Source organism: Rhineura floridana, chromosome 4, assembly GCF_030035675.1.
Source record: "Rhineura floridana isolate rRhiFlo1 chromosome 4, rRhiFlo1.hap2, whole genome shotgun sequence".
Lineage (NCBI taxonomy): Eukaryota > Metazoa > Chordata > Lepidosauria > Squamata > Rhineuridae > Rhineura > Rhineura floridana.
In genome coordinates this window covers 159,053,790-159,076,418 of record NC_084483.1, presented here as the reverse complement: position 1 = coordinate 159,076,418, position 22,629 = coordinate 159,053,790, and the positions used below count along the sequence as shown (strand labels likewise).

General features: G+C 45.3%; 2 protein-coding genes across 4 annotated transcripts in view; both read right to left on the bottom strand.

The window, feature by feature from the left end:
* The window catches only part of BABAM2 (BRISC and BRCA1 A complex member 2), a 227,782-nt gene that overhangs the window by 110,211 nt on the left and 94,942 nt on the right, over positions 1-22,629 (bottom strand). The window lies entirely within an intron of this gene.
* LOC133383717 (uncharacterized) lies at positions 1,192-7,101 on the bottom strand. Its single transcript, XM_061624938.1, has 2 exons — positions 4,753-7,101; positions 1,192-3,993 (listed from the first exon to the last, which is right to left on the bottom strand). Exons 1-2 carry the CDS (start codon positions 6,317-6,319, stop codon positions 1,766-1,768), a joined length of 3,795 nt encoding a protein of 1,264 aa, XP_061480922.1. The 5' UTR covers positions 6,320-7,101; the 3' UTR covers positions 1,192-1,765.

The window sequence follows — 22,629 nt, the reverse complement described above, 5'->3', positions numbered from 1 at the left end:
TTAGTAGATTCTTCCCAAGACTCTGCAGAGGCTTTTCAAGGAGTATGGTTGCCTACAGAGGAGAGGAGGAAAAGATTGGCTGCATGAGTTGCCTTCTGTTCATGCAACCATTGGATACATCCCAATATCCTTAGAGGAAAGGATAATCTACTGACTATACTTTGCTGCAGAAACAGCCCGGAAGGTTGTGAACCATGTAAATCAGATGTTTTTTAAGATTCATAAACCTTGCTGCCAGATTCCCTCCAGTTTTAGAGGAGGATAAGAGTGAGCATGGATATCTATTAAAACTTTGCTAGTTGAAGAAGCAAGTGTATCATACGGTGTACACCAAATGATTCTCAAATCAGTTTGAATTTTTTTACTATTTTTTCTCAGAAATCTCAAGAAAATGATATGAAGCTTAACTATATATTCTCCTACACTTTGAAGGACTAAGGAACAAGATAACATGTTTGTGATTCATCTTAGGAAAGTAAAGTCCTGCAAAAGTTCTGTTTATTGAAACTGATGTTTTAGTATTGTAAGCCTTGATAAATAAATAGTGTGAGATACCACACAACAGAATCAATGCTGAGGATATGCATGGTTCTAAACCTAAATGTGTGATGGATAGCAAATATATCCCAATCAATCTTATAACACAGAAGAATTATCTAATTCTCTTTAACACAACAGGGGTTAATCATCCCATCTATTCCCTTTCACCATCATAACTTTTTTTTCTAAAATACAAGTATACTGATATATTTTATAAAATAAGGTATGTGAAATAATCTGCAGTGTGAAATGATGGGTAAGTCTTCTAAAGAGCAACTTGGGTATATATACACTAAACTTTGTTGATTTCAGTTTCAAGTTGTTAAAACTTTTTACATAAGAACTTGCAAAATTATTATAAATTATTATGAGGGCTTATATTTTTATGATTAACAAAGCCAAAGATATGGAATTGAAATCACTATGGCCACTGCATAATCCATTTTACCTTTAATAAGGATAGCTATCAATTCATTTTATTCTATGTTCCTTGGAATATAAAAAAAGTAAACTATAAAGTAAAACTTCATACTTGTTTAATGGAAGCTGTCACTTAATATTTGAAAAGAGCACAAATGCTGTCCTGGATCAGAACACCTAGTCCAATACCCTATTCTCACAGTGGACAAAAATATGCCTGTAGGAAGCATGTAAGAAGGACATGAGTGAAACAGCCCCACTTCTATACTGAGCCCTGGTAAAGCCATATCCACTTAAGATGGAAGGAGGAGGGATTGTACCATTGGTCTCACCTGAAAGGTGATTTTCATAGGAAGGGGCCATCACTGTGGGTAACAGTTCCACCTATCGTGCGAAGGCAAGAATGTTTTTGAAGTCAAGACTAGGGACGTCATGCCCCTCCCACTCTCCAGTTCATTCGTAGCGAGTCTAAAAGAGATATCTAAAAATACAAGAACAAGGCCAACAGGCCCGCCAGGAAAATAACATAATAGTCACATGCATAACAACATGACTCTAACCTAACTACATAACATAACAGAACTAAAAGTCTTGACTTCACTCTTACATTTAAATATAATATGGAAACAATAACATATAACCCATTGATAAAATCACTAGTCATCCTCCAACTGGGAGGGTCGTGATGGCCCCTTCCTATGAAAATCACCTTTCAGGTGAGACCAATGGTACATTTTCCATAGGAAGTGGGCCATCACTGTGGGATGTACCAAAGCAACCCATATAGGGAGGGACCACCCACATGTTAATCCTCATTAAGAACCTGTTGCAACACTCGTCTGCCAAAAGAAGCATCAGCAGAGGCATAACGATCAATTTTATAATGTCTTATAAACGAGTGTGGGGAAGACCAGACTGCGGCCCTACAAATATCGGCAACAGGAGCATTAGTAGCAAAAGCAGCCGAAGTGGCAGCTGACCTAGTAGAATGAGCTGTTATACTAGCAGGAACTGGCAGCTTCAGGGACTCATATGCTAAGGTAATGCATGCCCTTAACCAACGGGATAAGGTAGGATTGGATACTTTATGCCCCATAGACCCTGGATGAAAGGATACAAACAGAGACTCCGTTCGTCGAATCTCTTGGGTCCTAGACAGGTAGGTCTTGAGAGCCCTCCGGACATCCAACGAATGCCAAGCCTTCTCGAGAGGATGGGTAGGATTCGGGCAAAAGGAAGGCAAAACAATGTCCTGGTTGCAATGAAAAACTGAATCGACCTTGGGACGAAAGGAAGGGTCAGTCTTCAGCACAACAGAGTCCTTATGGAAGACGCAGAGGTGTCTAGCGGAAGACAATGCGCCCAACTCCGAAACGCGTCTGGCAGATGTGATTGCAATCAGAAACAGGACCTTGAAGGACAGAATACGTAGGGGCACAGTTCTGATGGGTTCAAACGGAGGGCGTTGCAAAGCCTGCAGAACTTTCGGCAAACTCCATGAGGGGAACCGATGGACAACAGCCGGAGAGCGTAGGGCGACTCCCCTCAAAAAACGTTTGATGAACGGATGTGAGGAAATATGATCTCCAGGAGAGGACACTGAGAGAATGGATGACAGAGTAGACGCATGTCGACGTAGAGTGTTGGGTCGAAGTCCCATCATAAAGCCACTATGGAGAAATTGGAGCACCTGGTGCACATTGGCCTGGGATGGATCGTGGTGGTGGGACTGACACCACTTGGAGAAAGCCACCCAGGTATGTTGATAAATGCGAGTGGTAGATGGTCTTCTCGAGGCCAAAATAATATCAATCACAGCGTCAGACAGTCCAGCTGACCTCAAGTGTCTCCGTTCAAACACCACGCTGTTAGATTGAGCCAAGTAGGGTCCTGGTGCAGTACTGGACCCTGGGATAAGAGGTCTGGCGTTACTGGAAGTGTCCAAGGGTCCATCATTGACATTGCCAGAAGTGAGAACCACGGACGGCGTGGCCAAAATGGTGCTATCAGAACCAACTGTGCCCTTTCGGTTCGCGCCTTCCTCAAGGTTTTGGCTAACAATGGTATGGGAGGAAAGGCGTACAATAGACCGTCTGGCCACGGTGTTGTCAGAGCATCCACTGCTTCTGCTGTTGAGTCCAGGTATCGGGCAAAGTACCTGGGAAGCTGGCAATTGTGACTGGAAGCAAACAGGTCGACTGAGAGGGCGCCGAACCGACACTGGAGACGATGGAAAATGGCTGGATGAAGTTTCCATTCTCCCGGGAAGACCTGTTGTCTGCTGAGCCAGTCTGCTGTCACATTCCAAATCCCTTTGAGGTGCTCTGCTTTCAGGGATTGTAGATGTTGTTCTGCCCAGACAAAGATGAGGGAGGCTAAGTCCTGCAGAGGACGAGACCTGGTGCCCCCTTGTCTGTTCAAATGTGATTTTACACACGTGTTGTCTGTTCGAATGAGCACATGATGCAAAGGGAACAGAGACTGAAAATGACATAGAGCCAAGTGGACAGCCTTTAGTTCCAGCCAGTTGATGCTTCGAGCTCGCTCTGCGTTGGGCCAAACCCCCTGAACATACTGGGAGTTGCAGTGGGCTCCCCAACCTATGAGGCTGGCGTCTGTGGTCACGACGGTTCTGCGGGGTTCTCTGAACGACGTGCCCTTGGAGAGGTGTTGAACCTTGGTCCACCAGCGGAAGGAGAGGCGCAGAGCGGGGCTCAAACGAACTTTGCGATGGTTGGAGCTGGCAATGTCTTATTGAAAAGGCAACAGAGTCCACTGAAGGGGCCGAGTGTGAGCTCGAGCCCAGGGTACAATGTGGATTGTGGAGATAAACATCCCGAGCGCTCTGGCGAGAAGCATGACGTCTGCGGATGTTTGTTGCATCAGGGACCTTGCGATGCTTGTGATGGCAGTGATGCGATCTGGAGACAGGAAGACCATTGCCTGCAGGGTGTCCAACATTGCCCCAAGATGTAGTAGGCGTTGGGTTGGTTGGAGATGGCTTTTGTCGAAGTTGACCAGCCAGCCGTAGGTCTGCAAAACATTGAGGGTGATCATTAAATGATGATGAGCCAGCTCTTCAGATTTGGCCCGTATAAGCAGATCGTCCAAATATGGGTAGATATGAACCCCTTGGGTCCGAAGGTAAGCCACTAGGATGAGTAGCACCTTGGAAAATACTCTTGGAGCAGAGGAGAGGCCAAATGGCATCGCTCTGTATTGAAAATGTTGGTGGCCAAAGGCAAACCGAAGAAACTTTCTGTGGGCTATGCAAATGGGTACATGGAGATACGCTTCCTTAAGGTCGATAGAAGCCAGGAAGTCTCCTTCATGCAGACTCTCGGTAATGGAATGGAGAGATTCCATTTTGAACCTGCGGTATGTTACAAAACGGTTGACAAACTTGAGGTCCAATACCGCCCTCCAAGATAAATCTCGTTTTGGCACAGCAAATAGGAGGGAGTACACCCCTTCCGATCTCTCAGTTGTGGGAACTGGCTCTATTGCCGCTATGTGCAAGAGGTGATGTATAGCTGTCTGCATGATGTTGTGCCTGGCTGGTGCCCTTGGGCAAGGAGACGGGTGGAATCTGTCTGATGGGGTTGCCCAGAACTCTATGGTATAGCCATAAGTGAAGAGGTCCCTGATCCAGGGGACCGTAGTAAGGCACAGCCATCGATCTCCAAAATTAAGTAATCTGCCACCTATGGGGATGGCGTTAATACTACTTGTGTAGGCGAGGACCTCCCCTATATGAGGACGATGAGTTGCCCCTGCGCCCTTGGTACTGACCTCTGCCCTGGGGGCGTCGGTTCCAGGAGCCCCTGAATGCGTTGGAATCATAGGGTCTGAAATCGCGGCCTCGTCCTCCTGGTCGCGTTCCTCGAAAGGGCTGGTTAGAACGAAAGGAGGGAAATCGCCTGAGGGGCCTGTGCTCGATGTTCTTGATTGTGGCTAGAACCGGTTTGTGGGCGTCTTTTGGATCAACCAGAACTGCCTTTAGAGCTTCCTCACCGAAGAGTAGAGATCCGGAGTAAGGAGCCTTGGACAGGTTCAATCTAGCCGCTGAATCAGCTTGCCAGTGGCGAAGCCAGAGGGTGCGACGAGCGACTATTTGAGTCGTCATGGCTCGTGCCCCTAATTGGGTGGCATCCAAAGTGGCATCGGCCACAAAGGCTGCTGTCTTACGTAACTTCAATAGTGCTCTTCTGAGGGTGACAGGATCAGGGTTATCGTCCTCTAGAAGGTCATCCAGCCACATCATAGATGCTCTGGAGAAGATGGAGGCTGAGGCAGAGGCACGCATGGCTAGGGCAGTGGCCTCGTGGTTCTTGCGGAGGGCGAAGTCTATTCGACGTTCAGTAGTATCTTTTAGGTGGGATTCCCCTTCCCTGGGCAAGATAGATCGTGAAACGAGGCGAGCGATCGGTTCATCTATGCCAGGGACATCTAACTTGGTGGCGAAGTCTGGGGCTAGGGCGTAAAGTCTGTCAGCCATGTTCTTGAAGCGTCGAGCTTTGAGCGGGTGGGCCCATTCTTCGGAAGCTAATTTGGCAATTGGGTCCGGCACCGGGATGTAGTGTTCAGTAGGTGCAGGGGATTTGAGGACCTTGGCCCCTTTGAGAGTTGGAGCGGACGAAGTTGAGGGCGCAGTCTGGAGACCAAGGGTATGAAGTACCCTACGTGCGAGCGGTTGGTAATCTGAGGTATTGAACAAGCGATACGATGTATCCTCCTCATGATCTGAATAGTCGCTCCAGTCGTCTCCTTCAACATGGTCAGTGAAAGTTAACTCCTCCACATACGAGGCTTCGTCCGTACATCTGCCTCTGGCTAAATCGAAGGGATCTGGCGAGCAGGAAGGATGAGCAGCATGGAACGCGCGTTGGTCCATGTTGAGTGGGGGTCTGGCAGGAACCTGTGGTAGTGACTGCATTTGTGTGAAATAAGCCAGCATGGCTTGGAGTTGGGAGAGGAAATCAGGAGACAGCTGCAGACCAGATGTGTGAGATGTATGTGCCTGGTGGGCTATTGGAACAGATGTCTGAGGCGGTAAGCCAGAGGTAGGTTCGTTAGGCGAACCGTGAGGGGGAAAGCCAACAAACTCTTCCTCGTCAGAGGCAGGAGCAGGAGAATGGAAAATATCACTTATGTGTGTCTGTGCTGTGGTGGTTGTTGGCACAGAGACATAACGAGGGCGCTTTGGTTTACTATGGCTGGAAAGATGTTTTGTCTTAGCCAGTGCTTTGGCATGTCTGGTCTTAGACGTGTTAGTATGTTGTGGCTTGGCTGATTGTGGCATGTCTGGCTGATCTGGCACCATGTGTGTTGATGGTGACATGCCTGGCTGTTCTGCCATCTTATATGAACCTGGGTGCAGTACACTGCCACGGAGGGGGCAGGATGTAAAGACCCGAACTGGCACAGCGTACTACCACGGAGGGGGTAGGATACACTGGCAGATGGCGAATGCACTGCCACAGAGGGGGCAGAATGCACAGAGGTATCAACGTTAATATAATATAGGCTGTTTTAGAGTTGGTACACTCAGATTAGTGCTGTAGGCTGGGTTTTTGGCTTGTTCACAGCCCCATAGGGGGCAGGATATGTAATGTAAATCAGATTTAGTACAAGTCAGCCACTGATATTAAAGCTCCAGCCTTGATAATGTAATCCAGCCACTAGGATTAAAGCTCCAGCCTTGATAATGTAATCCAGCCACTAGGATTAAAACTCCAGCCTTGATAATGTAATCCAGCCACTAGGATTAAAGCTCCAGCCTTGATAATACAATCCAGCCCACTAGGATTGGAGCTCCAGCCTTAATAATACAATTCAGCCACTATGATTACAGCCACAGTAAAAATGTGTGTAAATCAGCCTTGTGTAAATTTGTCAGCAGCACATATACACAAACATACAGATAGATAGCCTGCAGGGGAGGTATCCGATGCTTAAAAAATGGTAACGAAAAAGGCGGGAATTTTGAATTTCAAAAAATGGCGCCCAGAAAAACGGGCGGGAAAAAAACGATCAAAAGGGGGCTGAGGAAGAAGGAGCAATGGCGGCCGTCGGAAGCGAACTGGGAGAAGGGCTGCCCAGCACGGACTCGCCGAAAGCCGCAGTAGCGGCTCTGGAAAAACTCTGGAAGGGCAGGAAGAGGCAAAAAACGGCAGCGGCCGCAGAGAGAGCCGCAATAGCGGTCTGTAAAGCCCTTCGCAGTGGGATTTAAGCCACGTAGCGAGGGCGATCTGCGGTAAGGAGTAAGAGCGGGAGCCGCAGCTGCAAGCTCCCGCTGAGATCGGATCAGCCGCAGCCGCGGCAACGATCGGGGGGGGAAGGAGGGTGGATTCCCCTTCCCTCACAAGCGATCAAGAGATCGGATCAGCCGCAGCCGTGGTAACGATCGGGGGGGGAGGGAGGGGGATTCCCCTTCCCTCACAAGCGATCAAAAGCGATCAAAAAGAGAACCGCAGCCGCGGTCACTGAGGGAGCCCCCTGGCTACGGATACGACAGAGCCGGGGGGGGGGAGGGGGCTTGAAACTGCCAAAACAAAGAGAGCCGCAGCCGCGGTCTCAGAGGGAGCCCCCAGTCAAGGAAATAAAAGAAATTAAATAGCCTTGAGGAAAGGGGGAAGAGAGCCGCAGCCGCGGTCTCTGAGGGGATCCTCAGTAGGCTAGACACAAAAAACGGAAAAAAGGAAAAAAGGTTTTAAAGAGAGATAGACTTAGCTAAATGCTACGTGAAATTCCAATCTTGTTCGTACGAAGGCAAGAATGAACTGGGGAGTGGGAGGGGCATGACGTCCCTAGTCTTGACTTCAAAAACATTCTTGCCTTCGCACGATAGGTGGAACTGTTACCCACAGTGATGGCCCACTTCCTATGGAAAAGCAGTGCATGTTTGATGGAGAATCATGGGTGGGGTGGAAGGACAGAGAAACTACATCAGTTTCCAAAAGTTTGAAGTGTTTCACAGCTTCTACAGGAAATGTAATGAATCCAGGAGTCTTTTAATAAAGTGCCTACATTATACAGCCACAAGAGTGGCTGTATACTATAGTCAGCGTGGATTTTTCACATTCTGCAATGTTAAATGGAAAATACCCCCATGCCATTCTGATGCTTCCCATAAACTCAACTCAAAACAAAACCTTACAAAATGTATAGTCCTGAACTCAGAAACGCTTGCTTAACAACGCTCTAAATTTTAATGGCAATACACAAAACAGTCAGAGAGAATTGACTGTTCAAAGTCTAAAAAGAGAGAGAGAGAAAGCCAGAGACCTTTTGGACTGTTTTCTATCAGAGTTCTCATAATTTGTTGAAATTAATTAAAAATCAGCCATGCTCACAGAGTACCTGTAATCCTATCACTGACCTTGCTCCATCCTCTGACCTTCATCTTCTGCAGTTTAACATTTTTTTAAAATGCCTGGCTGGTTTTAATTATTTAAGAAATTTTACAGGGAACTCAATTATAAAGTTGGGCATGCTCAGTAAGAACCAACTGTCAGAGTTCTAAAAGCCAGGCTCACAGCTGCTGGGCTTGCCTAATCAGGGGGCCACACCCACACCAGACCTTTATTTCACTTTAAACAGTCATGGCTTCCCCAAAACAATGCTGGGAAATGTAGCTTGTGCTGAGAGTTGTTAGGAGACTCCTATTCCTCTGACAGAGCTCCAGAGGCCAGAGTGGTTTAACAGTCAGGTGCTCTGACTGAAGCTCTGTCAGGAGAACGGTGCATCTCCTAGCAACTCTCAGCACCCTTCACTAACTACACTTCCCAGGATTCTTTGGGAGAAGCCATGACTGTCTAAAGTGAAATAAAGGCCTGGTGTGGATGTGGCCAGAAACAGCTTTGGTTTAAATTGGGGTGGGAGGCTACATACGCCTGCTATAGAATAAAAAGTTGGGGGAAACACTGAAAAGCAATGATACTGTTCACAATGTTTTCCTTTTGGAAACAAAAGGGGCTTCCCCTCTGCCCAGTGTCTACCCACCAATCTCCTCCACTCCCCCCCTCTGCAGGTCAGTTTCACCTACCCTAAACATGATTGCACAAAAATAAATCCCACTGAACTCAAAAAGTATGCAAATGATCAAACTCACCCCCTTCTCCTCTCTCCTTCCCTCTCCCTCCCCCTTCCTTTGCCCTTCCCTCTCCCTCCCCCTTCCTTTGCCCTTCCCTCCCCTCTCCCTCCCTTTCCAATCTCCTCCTTTCCCTCGTCCTCCCCCCCGGTCAGTTTTACCTATCTTAAGCATGGTTGCATGGGAGTAATTCCCATTGAACTCAATAAGCATGCAAATGATCAAACCTGCCCTCCCATCCTCCTTCCTCCCATCACCTCCTTTTTGCCCCTTCCCTTCCAATCCCCTCTTTTCCCCTACCCCTCCTTCTGCTCCCCTCCTCTCCCTTTCTCCTTTCCTCTCCTCTCCCCTCCCCCTTCTCCTCCTCCATGGTCAGTTTTATCTATCCTAACCACGATTGTATGGGAGTAAATCCCACAGAACTCAATAAACATGCAAATGATCAGACCTGACTTTCCCCTCCTTCCCCTCTCCTCACCCTTCCTTGTCTCCTTCCCTCTTCCTTCTTCCTCCTCCCCTGTCCACTCCAGCCCTCCCTCCCAGTCAGTTTTACCTATCCTAAGCATGACTGCACAGGAGTAAATCTCACTGAACTCAATAAACATGCAAATGATCTAATCTGCCCTTCTCCTCCCCCTCCTGCCTGCTCCCATCCCCCTCCTTCCCTTCCCTCCCCATCCCGTGGTCAGTTTCACCTATCCTAAGCTTGATTGCAGAGGAGTAAATTCGACTGAACTCAATAAGCATGCATCCATTCTCAGCAAAGTTAGACAGGATCCCATTTCTTACCTCCCGGATTAAAAAGCAGAGAAATCCACTAAGACGCAAAAAACCTTGCAGTTTAAGAACTTACCTATAGCCCAGAGATATTCCTATCAAACTTTAAAAAGCATGGAAGTTTGGCAGCTATAGTGAATGCACTGGGGAGCAGCAGGGCTGTGGAGTTGGAGTCGGGAGCAATTTTGGGTGGAGTCGGAGTCGGTAGAAATGTACCGACTCCGACTCTGATTCCGACTCCTTCATAAATGGCAAATGTATATTAATTAGTAATAACAAATTCACTGTAGTAAAATGGTAGCACAAGGCATTTCATCACCACCACGTGAATCCAGAGCTTGGAAAAGTTACTTTTTTGAACTACAACTCCTACGAGCCCAATCCCTGGAGCTGATGTTAATATACATTTGCCATTTATGAAAGAGTCGGACAGTAGAAAAATAGAGGGGTCGGAGTCGAAGGTCTGGCGTACCGACTCTACAGCCCTGGGGAGCAGGAGACCTGACCTCCTATCCCAGATATTGTTTTGTTGGTGGTGCATGCCTTCAAGTTGATTGCGACTTATGGAGACCCTATGAATCTTTTTAGATATATTCTTAGGGTTTTCATGGTAAGAGGTATTCAGAGGTGGTTTATCATTGCCTTCCTCTAAGTGTACAGCACCTGGTATTCCAAAGCAGTCTCCCATCCAAGTACTAACCAAGTACTTGGCTTCCGAGATCAGACGAGATCAGGCTTGTTCAGGGTAGTATGGCCTCAGATATTGTACTGCCCCACAAATTTGTCAAAATGCAAACACAATTTGAGTTGGTCTTTCACAATCCAATCTACTTCCTGTGTAGCTTGCAAGAATTTGGTAACATGTGCCTCTGAGCATATGGTGAGTGGTGGCAACACCTGCAATCAGCCCAAATAATAGAAAGAAGACATGTGCTGTGCTGTTCTTGTTTTAGCAGGAAGGAAGCAACAATATTAAGATACAGTTGATATAGTTCACACAGTCACATTAAATATGTTCGATTTACTTTGCAATTTTAGTAAAGTTTCCTATAGTAAATCATTTTATTTTGCTTCTGTTTCTGTGAATATGTGAAGCACAGCAACACTCTGCAAAATATACACTAAGAAACTCCAAAAACAATTGTGGAATAATACCACTGACATTGACCAATAAAAAGGCTTTGAAATTAATAAAAATAAATCTGACACAGATTCCTAGGATGAGTAATGTAGAAACAATAGTAGAAACAATAGTAACACAGGAAAGAAACAAGGGGAGAACACCAACAAACATACAAAAATGTAATTCTCCATAGCTGAAGATGGCAGGTGTTGCCACCACTCACCATATGCTCAGAGGCACATGTTACCAAATTCTTCCAAGCTACACAGGAAATGGATTGGACTGTGAAAGACCAACACAAATTGTGTTTGCATTTTGACCAATTTGTAGGGCAGTACAATATCTCAGAGAGGAGGTCAGGCCTCCTGCTTCCCTGGTGGCATGCACTATAGCTGCTGAATTTCCTTGCTTTTTAAAGTTTGACAGAAATATCTATGGGCTAGGTATGTTCTTAAACCGCAAGGTTTCTTGCCTATTAGTGAATATGGATCTAGGAAGCTTAGCTGGATGCATTCATGTGTGGAGAACTGGGATGGAGGACTTTACAACTTTATTATTTATTTTTATTCCAATCTATAACTTGTTCCACCAGGACTTTAATGTTGAAATTGGATCACATCTATTCAAATGCAACAGCAGTAACTATGCCAAAATGCTGTGATGACACCACAGCAATTTTATACAAATATGGTGGTATGTATTCTAATAGTGCATTCAACACCACTGAAGGGTCCTTCTTTTGCTAATACTATTTCAGGTATGCTAGTGTGTAGGTAAAAAGGTGTACAATCGAGAGGCATTCTTCTGCCTTCTGAGGCATGATTACCCAGACTTCCCCTCTCATAGAAGAGGGATGGATTAAATCTGCTCATTAATGGTGAAGAGACCCAAGGCAGATAGGGTTGTACCTAATGTTAATTCTACTCAGAATAGATCCAATGAAATTAATAGACCCAATTAATTTAGGTCCATTAATTCAAACTAATTTATTCTTAGTAAGAGTAGCATTGGACAACAGTTTTCTCCTGGTCCAGAAACGGCTGCAGCTGTCTTGCCAGTCAAAGCTGGTAAAAGGCACTCCTAGCCACTGAGATCACCTGGGCCTCTAGTGACAAAGATGGATCAAGGATCATCCCCAGACTACAAACCTGCTCTTTCAGAGGAAGTACGCCCCCATCCAAAGCAGGCAATTGACCAATTATTCAAACTTGTGAACCACCAACCCACAGAGCCTCCATCTTGGTATGGTTCAGAGTCAATTTGCTGGCCCTCATACCACCCACCACGAAGTCCAGGCAGTGGTCAAGGGCTTGTACGGCCTCTCCAGATTCAGATGTTACAGCAAAATAGAGATGGGTATCAGCAGTGTACTGCTGACACCACGCCCCAGATCTCCTGATGCCCACACCCAGGAGCTTCATATAGATGTTAAACAGCATGGGGGACAAGATGGTACCCTGCAGCACCCACAGCACAACTGTTGGGGGCCGAAAGACAATCACCTAATGCTATTCTCTGAAAATGACCCTGGAGATAGGATCGGGACCACTGTAAAACAGTGCCTCTGATACCCATCTCACCAAGTTCGCCCAGGAGGATACCATGGTCAATGGTATCAAAATCCACTGAGAGATCAAGAAAGAATAACAGAATCACATTCCCCCTGTCTTTCTCCCAATAAAGGTCATCCATCAGGGTGACCAAGCCCAAACCAGACCTGAACTCAGATTGGAATTGGTCAAGATAATCTGTTTCATCCAAGAGTACTTGCAATTGCTGCGCCACAACCCTCTCGATCACTTTCTCTAAAAAGGGGGTATTTGTGACCAGACTGTAGTTGTCACAAACCAATGGGTCCAGAATGGGCTTTTTCAGAAGTGGTCAGAGCACTGCCTTTCAGGGCAGCTGGGTCCCACTCCCTCTTACAAAGATGTGTTGACCACACCCTGGATCCACTGGGTCATACCCCTTGGCAAGCTTTAATAAGCCAAGAAGGGCAAAGGTCAGGGGAAGACATTTCTGGCTACATCATTGCAAGCACCTTGCCCACGTCATCAGGCTGCATCAACTGAAACCGTTCCCAAGAACGGTTGCACTGAACACCTCACTTGGGACTACCATAGATGTAGATGAGGCATCAAGATTGCTATGGAGGCAAGCAACTTTACCCTCAAACTGTCTCACAAACAATTCACAGTGGGCCTCTGAAGGGTCTAAAACTCCATTTCCTGGAGTTGATGTCCACAGACCCCTGACAATACGGAAAAGCTGCACTGGATGGCTACTTGAGGATGCGATGGTGGCACAGAAGAGGGCCTTCTTCACTGCCCTCACGGCCACACAGCAGGTGCAGTTATGCTGCTTTACTTGTGCCCGATCAGCCTCACAGCATGTCTTTCGCCACTTGCTCTCTAGCCATCATCTGGCCTGTTTCATTGCCCTTAGTTCACTGGTTTACCAAGGGGCAAACCAACTTCCACAGTGTCGGAGAGAGCCGTCAGGGGGCAACCGTGTTAAGAGCCCAATGTGTCTCATTGTTCCACAAGGTCTTCAACAGGGTCACCTGCTCTATCTACTGGGAACTCCCCCAGGGCATTCAGGAATCCAGTGGATTTCATTAGTCTCTGTGGGTGGCCCATCTTAATCTGTCTGTCACCCCTGCATGGGAGGATTGGAGCCATAAGTCTAAACTTCACCAGGAAGTAGTCGGACCATAACAATGGGGTGATATCCACCCTCTTATCTCCAGAACACCCCTTCCTCCATCTGGAGCAAAAACCAATTCAAGGGTGTGCCTTGCATATTGTGTCAGACTGGTGATAACTTGAGATAGCCCCATGGTTGTCATGGAGGCCATGAAATCCCGAGCCAGAACACTAGAGGCAGCCTCAGTATGGACACTGAAATCACCCAGAACTATCACTCTGGGCTCCTCCAATACCACAGCTAAGACGGCCTCTGCAAGCCTGGTCAGAGAAGCTGTTGGGCAACTGGCAACCCTAGTTTACCATGTCCTTGGCCCGATACCAGGTGCAGGCCCTCACAGTCAGCTCCAAGTCAGAATGTTTGACAGAGATGGAAGTTCTGTAGACCACAGCAACCCCTCCCCCATGTCTTTGCAGCCTGTGCTGGTGTTGCACCAAGTATCCAGGTAGGCAAAGCTGGGTCAGATCAACTCCTCCCAGCTCACCCACCCAAGCCTCAGTAATACACACCAAATTGGCACTCTTATCCATGATCAAATCATGGATGAGTGTGGTCTTATTGTGTACCGATTTGCCGTTAACAGCACACACAGGCCAGTGGGCACAACAGATGAGCAACAAGAAACCTGTCCATGGGAGGAGTGTGAGTGAGGAACAAGGTGTAGACAGCCTTGCCCTCATCTATTATTATTATTATTATTACCATCATCAGAATTTATTACCCGCCCTTCACCCAAAGGTCCCAGAGCGGGTTACAACAATTTAAAAACATATAGTTAAAAACAAGCCAAGCAACATCACAGAAAAAAGGGTGGGTCCTCAAAATATACATCTCAGGTGTTGAAAGCCAGGGTTAAATATTAGAGAGGCACCATCCCTGTTATCTTGTTGGTGCCTATTGACTCTTTCAACAAGGCTCTTTCAACAAGCCTTGTAGGTTGAGACCTTATCCCAGTCTGCATCTGTGTTGGAATTGCTTTTTAATATGTTTTTAAATCTTTTTTTTTTGAACAGTATGTTTTTAACCTTTTTTTAAAAAAAGATGTCTTGAAAGCTTTTTTAAAGAAATGTTTTTAAAGATGTTTTGTTTTAATGTATTTTAAAGTCTGTTTTTATGATGTTTTAAACTGTTTTTAGTGCTTTTGTTTGTCGCCCTGGGCTCCTGCTGGAGGAAGGTCGGGATATAAATAAAAAAAGTAAGTAAGTAAGCAAGTAAATAAATAAATAGGTCGAAAGTTGTACAATGAACTTGCCAGACACACCTTGGTGGGGAGGGAGTTCCACAGTTTAGGAGCTGCCACTGAGAATGCTCCCTCCTGGGCTACCCCCCCAAACATCTGAGGGTAGTGAAACTACCAAAAGGGCCCCCTCTGCTGATCCCCAGAGGGTCTGCATGGAATGAGAGAGTCTTTCAGATATTTGGGACCTAAGTTATTTAGGGCTTAAGACACTAATGTGAGCACCTTGAACTGGGCCCGGAAATGAATTGGCAACCAATGCAGCTGTTTTAAAACAGGGGTTATATGAGTTCTAAAGGAAACCCCAGCCAGTAATCTGCCTGCTGCATTTTGAACCAGTTGAAGTTTCCAAGTCATCTTCAAGGGCAGCTCCATGTACAGCCCAATCAGGGCCGGCACCAGACTGTAGAAAGCCCTTGGGCACTAGACTTTACTGGGCCTTTGGTGGCGACACAGCACACTAGCATGCTAATGCAGCAACACAGGAAGTAGAGTGGTCGGGCCTATTTTAAGCCCATGCCGGCAGGAGGAAGGGTGTTGGCTGGGAGGGTGGCTCCCATTCTGTGATCCAAGCTAGCATTTTGTTGCAGAGTGCATGGTCCATGACCTGATGCTAGCATGGATCACAGAGTAGGAACTACATCTACCCAACCCCAGCATCAGGGCCCCCTCTCAGCTGCAGCGGCCCTCAGCCAGTGCCCAACTTGGTCGCACTCTGGCACCAGGCCTCGAGTGCCTTGCAATAATCCAGTCTGGAAGTTACCAGAACATGGAGCACTGTGGCAAGTCATCTCTGTCCAAAAGGGGCCAAAGCTGGCAAACCAGCCAGAGCTGGAAAAAGGCACTCCTAGCCACTGGGCCACCTGAACCTCCAGTGACAGTGTTGGATCAAGGGGTACCCGCAGGCTCTCAAGGAAACAGCAACCCCATCCAGAACAGGCTATCTTCCCACCTCCTGGACATGAGAACTCTGGATACATAACACCTTTGTCTTAAGGATTCAGCCTTAATTTATTGGCCCATATCCAGTCCATCACTGCCTCCAAGCATCGGTTCAACACCTCAACTGCCTCTCCTGATTCAGATGGAACAGAGAGGTAGAGCTGGGTGTCATCTGCATATTGATGGCACCTCACTCCAAGTCTCCTGACGACAACTTGCAGTGGCTTCATATAGATGTTAAACAGCATAGGGGACAAGATGGAACCCTGTGCAACACTACAGGATAATTCTCATTGTGCTGAATGATAGCCTCCCATAATTACTTTTTGGAAGTGGCTCTGTAGGTATGAGCAGAACCACTGAAGCACAGTGCCCCCCCTGATGGTAGCTCATCACCTCCCCATGGCTATACCTCCCTCCTTACTTAGACTCCTCCTAAACACATGATATGGACACAACAAGAGCCCACCAACAAAACCTACCAGAACCAGTTATCCCAGTACACCTCTGAGAAAACTGGGAACAGCCGGACCCACTCAGTATCTTCCACACAGGGCACATCTACTCCCTCAATGTCTCACAACCAGGGAGGGCCAGCCTTCTGCCATTTGCAGATTGTCACTCTGAAGGCATCTGGTGACTTCTTATCATTCAGTTCACTGCACAGGCTCTCACCCTGCGCAGAAACTACACATGCGCCTTACATCCTCCCCAGTACCAATCTCCTCTTGATTGGCTTTAAAAAAAATAGAAGGGGGTAGTGCCCTCACCCTTGGGGCTCCCCAGGAGACAATCCCCTTTGATGTTTCCCCTTCTGTGGGGACCCTGCTGGTTGCAGACCCACAGCCCACGGGTTGCCAGGCTTTTATGCCCCTTGATCCAGCCAGGAGCTGATGCAAGAGGCTGCAAGACTGATTGCAGCTTTTCTCTGGATTCCAGGTCAGGCAGGGGGTCTCAGTCCTTACTACACTTACCTGGGGCCTCAGCAGTCTCAAGAGACAGCAACCCAGAGGAGCAAGCCAGCCCCCAGTAACACAAGTACTCATTCCCAGGGCAGCTCTTCTCCAGTCCCCCAGTGCTGCAGCTAAACAAAATGTACACCTACCTTTAAGAAAGTTTGGGCACTTGTGTATCGTCTGATAAATTTGGACAGGACAACAGGAGTTAAAGTAATCTCATCATTATTTTTCCACAGATTACTATATTATGTTTTGAAGTACTCCATACAAAACGTGGTATGATTTATCTGTCAAGAATACTAACGTCACTTTGGGTGAGTTCATATATTACATATAATTGCAATTAACAACATGAATGTTTGAATATAGCAGCAGATAGTGTCCTGATTCCCACGATGAATTATAGCCCATTGTATGAGGAGCCATTTAATGCACCTGCCACACAATGGCAGTAACTTGTGCAATAGTCCAAACTCTTCAGAGCTCTATACCTGAGTACAACTACTATCAATGCTTCTGCCTCCCCCTAGATTTTACCAACCTGCACAACTGAAAAAGGAGAAAAGTACAATATAAATATATCTTAGAACATGCATGGGAGAGCGGAAGAGAGAGTTTATTTTCCTATGAATCCCTGTGGGGCAACTAACATGACAACTCAAATATATACATATATACCCCAAATTGGGACCTACTGTTCTAGATGCCTTCAGCCAGCTCCTCCCTCCCCAAAATTATAAACTTTGTTGGTTACCTGAAGAACTCCAAATGTGAAGGAGGAGCATAAGAATCCTCTAATAAAGGCTTTTCCAACCTGGTGCCCTCCAGATGTTTTGGATTACACCCACAGCCAACACATGGAGGGCCCTAGGTTGGTGAAGCCTACTGTAATATGAGTGGATTATTATAAGTAACTTTGGTGCTCTTCTACACAATTTCTAGGTCTTCATAACTGTAAGGCAGCCATGCCGTCACTGTGCAGACACAGTCTGTAAATCATGCACAGAAGTGGGTATTCTTGGTTACCACAAAGTTTGTGGGACATGGGGAGAAGGCTGTCACCCAGATATGAACAACAAAATAAATCTAGTGATCTACATGCCAAAAGTGAAGGGCCGTGCAAAGGATATGAGCAGAAGCACTCCACAGTGCAATACTTTGTTGCAGGACCCCACTTGTCTTTTTGTGTCTTTCTCTCTGGACCCTGTCATCTAGAAATATCTATATATGGCTATTACATCTCCACTATTTTATTCATCATCATCATCATCATCATGAAGATGTGCCTGACATTTTCCACACCACAATGATTTATGTGGCATAGTATATTTTTTGTAAGACAGTATGAAACACTGGAGACTATAATAAGAGAAAATTAACTACTGACGTGATCAAAAGAACAGAAAATTAAAATTAAGTTCAGAAAATGAGCCAAACTCATTACTCATTGGACCAGAAACCACCCATAAACACTAGTCTGCTGGATAGCATACAGTATGCCAGCAAAGTCTGTAAAATTAGCGAGGACAGCTAGAGACAGGAGAGGTACACCACAGAGTTTACCATAACGACTTCTCCAATCTAGACTGATGGGAAGAATGTGCTTTGTCTATTCTTGCCTAAAAGAATGTTAACCAGTAAAAAACACACCTTGCAGGGAAATATTCACATGGAAGGTGGCCAGGAATGGAAACAATGCAGAAAGTTGAGGTAAGGGGTAGGCAAACTAGGTTATATACAAACGCACTTAACAAAGCCCCAATGCCCAATTTTAGTAAACAAAAGCTTCTCTTCTTTTGGTAGAGTGCATATCCACTTGGTGACATAGCCAAGGAGAAAGAGTCAATAACTGCTCCCTCTCCCACTTCTCCATCCTACTGCAATCACCAACCCCACCTCAAGCAGCTTTAAGGAGAAACGTAAGCGGGTTGCTGGGGGTGCAAGGCATGCTGCAGCTAAAAAAGGCAGAGAAAAAGAATTCAGCATAATTTAAAACATCTTGATCAGGAAGAGAGCTAAACTTGAAAGTGAATAACCAAAGCACATTAAATAGCCAAAGCCAGTGAATTTAAGTTACGCACTATGTTGAGACATCAGCTATGAAAAGACGAATTATCCTTGCAAAAGCCCCTGTCCCTGACACTTGGAAGCATGCAGCATTCACGAATAGCTTTGTAAACAATCATTGGAGAGCTCATTCCTACAACCACCTGAAATTTTGCTATTCTCATCAGAATTCCAGCTTTCTTTAAAATTACTCAGATGTGTTTTTACCAGACTTTCAAATCTGCCTCAACATTTTGTCCTCAGCAAACTTTGGTGACAATATAGGGATTTGTGGGGGTCCTTCCACTAGACAAAAAATCTTGTTGCAAATCTGTGGGCTTAAATTTTCTCAGAAATTTTGCTCCAGGTATCAGGTAAAGATCCACCTTCCCATATAAGATTAAATAGTTGAACTAAATGTGGAATAAGAATATCTTTAAATTTTTTATAAAAAGAACTACCAAACCCGTCAGGGCCAGGGGCTTTATTTTGTTTTAATTTCTTAATAGCAGTAGCCACTTCTTCTATTGTTATTGGTGAATTAAGACTTAATATTTGGTCTTCTGATAAATATGAAGGCTGGAAGCCTTTGAAGGTAATCTGCACCCGAATTTTCCTTCTTGGGCGTGAATTTATACAACTCTTGATAATAATTAGTAAACGTAGAATTAATTACTTTGGGGTCATAAGTAAGATTCTCTCCTTCCATTTGAATTACCGGTATTTGTGAGAATAGGCACTGAGAGCGTAATGCACTTCCAAGTAATTTGGAACTTTTATTACCAGATTCATAATATTTTTGTTTTATAAGCCATAATGATTTGGCTATTTTAGTAGAGTCCAATGCTTCTAATTCCTTACGTTTCCTACATAATTTAGTATAAATTTGTTTAGAGCTTGTAATTTTATGTTGGTGTTCCAAGGATTTAATCTCTTCCAATAGTTGTAATTTAATCGGATCCAGTCTTTTTTTTACGTTTTACCCCCTCTGCAATACAATGCCTCCTAACAGTAGCTTTCATAGCATCCCATATAGTATTAAAATGTACCTCTGGAGTAATATTAAAGGAAAAATAATCCTTTAAAGCTCCAGCCAAGACTTGGGATGCCAGCTGGTCCTTCAATATAAAGGGATCAAGTCTCCAGGAAGGGCTAAATGAGTTATCTGTGGACATATTAATAAAAACCTCAACCATAGCATGATCTGATACAATCCTGGGAAGAATATTAGCTTGAGTAATTGCAGATATTAAAGTAGATGACATGAGTACATAATCTATTTTGGAAAATGAATAAAAATGGGGCAAAAAATATGTAAAATCTTTAATCCCTACTTTCACCTTATGTCAAGCATCTGTTAAATTAAACTGGGATAAAATATCCGTTATTCCACTTTTTCCTTGAAATAAACCCAAAGGTCTAACAGTAGTCTTGTCCAAATCTACATTACAAATCTACAAATTTTCTCAGAAATTTTGCCAGAGCAGAATATTTGATTTTATCTCTTGGCCAAAATATCTGGGATAACTCTGCATAACTGTTCTTGCATTTGTTTACAATCAATAAGTATGCATCTCAAGTGCTTGTTTCTTATCTTCTAGACTGCCAATATGTTTGGCTATGACTGCCAACTGTGCTAAATACTTATGCTGTAGAATGACATTTCTTTTAGCATAAAAAAAAAAATTGCTAAGGCCACCAAGTTGCTTTTATGCCATCTGCAAATATAATTGAAGGAGAGCCGAGGTCTACAGCCCTCATTAACTTACCACTGATTCCCCCCCCCCCGAAAGATATAGTTAATTTGTAGTATAGCTTCTGGAGGCAGATGTAAAATAGAAAACTTATTAACTGTTCTTACTTTATTGATACTCTTCGGCTGCAATCCTAAACACACTTACTAGAGAGTAAAGCCCCAATGAACAAAGCGAGACTTGATTCTGAGTAAATATGCATAGGTTTGTACTGTTAACATATTTCTTTGTCACACTGCCAAGTATGTTATCGGTATTATTAAAGATGACCCTTCCAACAGGCCTTACTTCAGATACTGCATCTATTGTGCATATTTATTCAGACCCCTGACAATTGGGAGATGATATCTGAGTAGGAAGTTTGAATTCCAAATGGAGAATTATATTCTAAATGTACATATCTATCAATGTCTCAGTGCTCAAGGGAGATACTACGTTACTGAGTTCGTTACATTTTTGTCCCCTGAACGTTCACATCAGTGTGGATTTTGATAGTTCAGTCTTCTAGGTAGACATCATACCAAGGTATAACTTGTGTTTGTATTTGAAATGCAGAGTGGTGTCCTGAATGCTCACACCAATGTTTATTACAGAATGGGGGTAAGAGAGATGTGGGTCCACTACACCATAAAACCCCACTCAAGGATTAGATGGCACAAGCCCAGCACCTTCCCAGACTTCAACAGTGGGAATCACTACTGGCACACACTGCAAGGGGAATGGATCAAGTCCATGAGAGAGTGAGAAGAGAAAGGAAGAGGGTAGGGACAGGAGAGAGAGTCAGGAGACCTACCAACTCAACAGCATGAGAGGTGTGAGCGGCATAAGCAGGTTCTTGCAAGGGAGCCACAAGACGGTGCCGAAAGAGCAGTGGATGAGCTGCTAGTGTTTTATTTTAAGAACCGTCACTGCTCAGGTGGCGGACCTTTTCAAAGCTACCGGCAGAGGGGCAGCCATGCCACCCTTACTTTCGAAAGCCCCAAAGTCACCAAGCACTGCCCCCCCGCCCCCCGTGTCTTCCATTTCCTCATCTTCCGTGTCTTCCTCATCGCTGCCCTCCCCGCCAGACCTCTTGTCATCCAGCCCGGCCATGATGGCAGACCCACACTGGCTCTTCGATGACATGAGCTCCAGTGCTGGGGCCTCCCCTGTGGGCAGACCCACCTATGCTGAGCGAGCCTTCACCTTCCTCTTCGAGCCCGTTGTCTCTACCTTTACGGTGGCCTACAGGAGCAGCCTGGCCAGCCAGGGCAAGGAGACTGTGGGCCAGGACATCGATCGCTTCATTCCCATGACCAAGCTGAAGTACTATTTTGCCGTGGACACTGTCTGTTTTGGCAAAAAATGGATTGTTCCTGTTCCCTTTCCTGCACCAGGACTGGCAGATGCAGTACCAGCAGGACACCCTAATGGCACCACACTTTGATGTCAACGCATTGATGTAAGCACTAGTAGACATCGTCAGAACGTTAGGAAAGTGCTGACTGTTATTGTATTGTTATTGAAAGATGTTGATGTTGCTTTTTTAACAATGTTAATATTTTATTTAAATTTTTGTAAACTGTATTGATCTTTTCTGATGTGTATTTTTTATTTGTGTTTATTTTTTGTGAGCTGCCTTGAGGGACTTTTTGGCCAAAAGGCAGCATAGAAATAAATTGTAACATAACAAACAAACATAACATATATGTCTATTTTTCTGTTTCTGCAATGATGGCTAAGGCCACCTAGAATGTATTTTATTTGTTGCAGTGTACAAGATATGAATAAATAGCATATATTATAAAGACTATTCTGCTGTCTGAAGTCTGACTCCCAAACAGAAATTTTCTGGTACCTCCCCAAGACTCAAGAATTCTTCAGTGGGGTCTCCTCTGTCTTTCTCCTACACCAGATGACTGCTGTTGATAACCCATGAGCTTAGATGAACTGACGGTCAACATAAAAGGACTCTATGTAGATACGGAGGAAGAGTGAAAGCAAGAACCCTTGACCCTGTGCACTCACTGGCAAGGGGGTCACCCTTGCCGATA

Coding starts and splice junctions, on each gene's coding strand:
- LOC133383717 (XM_061624938.1), bottom strand. CDS start 6,319: ATGGCAGAACAGCCAGGCATGTCACCATCAACACACATGGTGCCAGAT. Junction 3,994..4,752: donor CCGACGCCCCCAGGGCAGAG/GTCAGTACCAAG, acceptor AATGTTTTGCAG/ACCTACGGCTGGCTGGTCAA.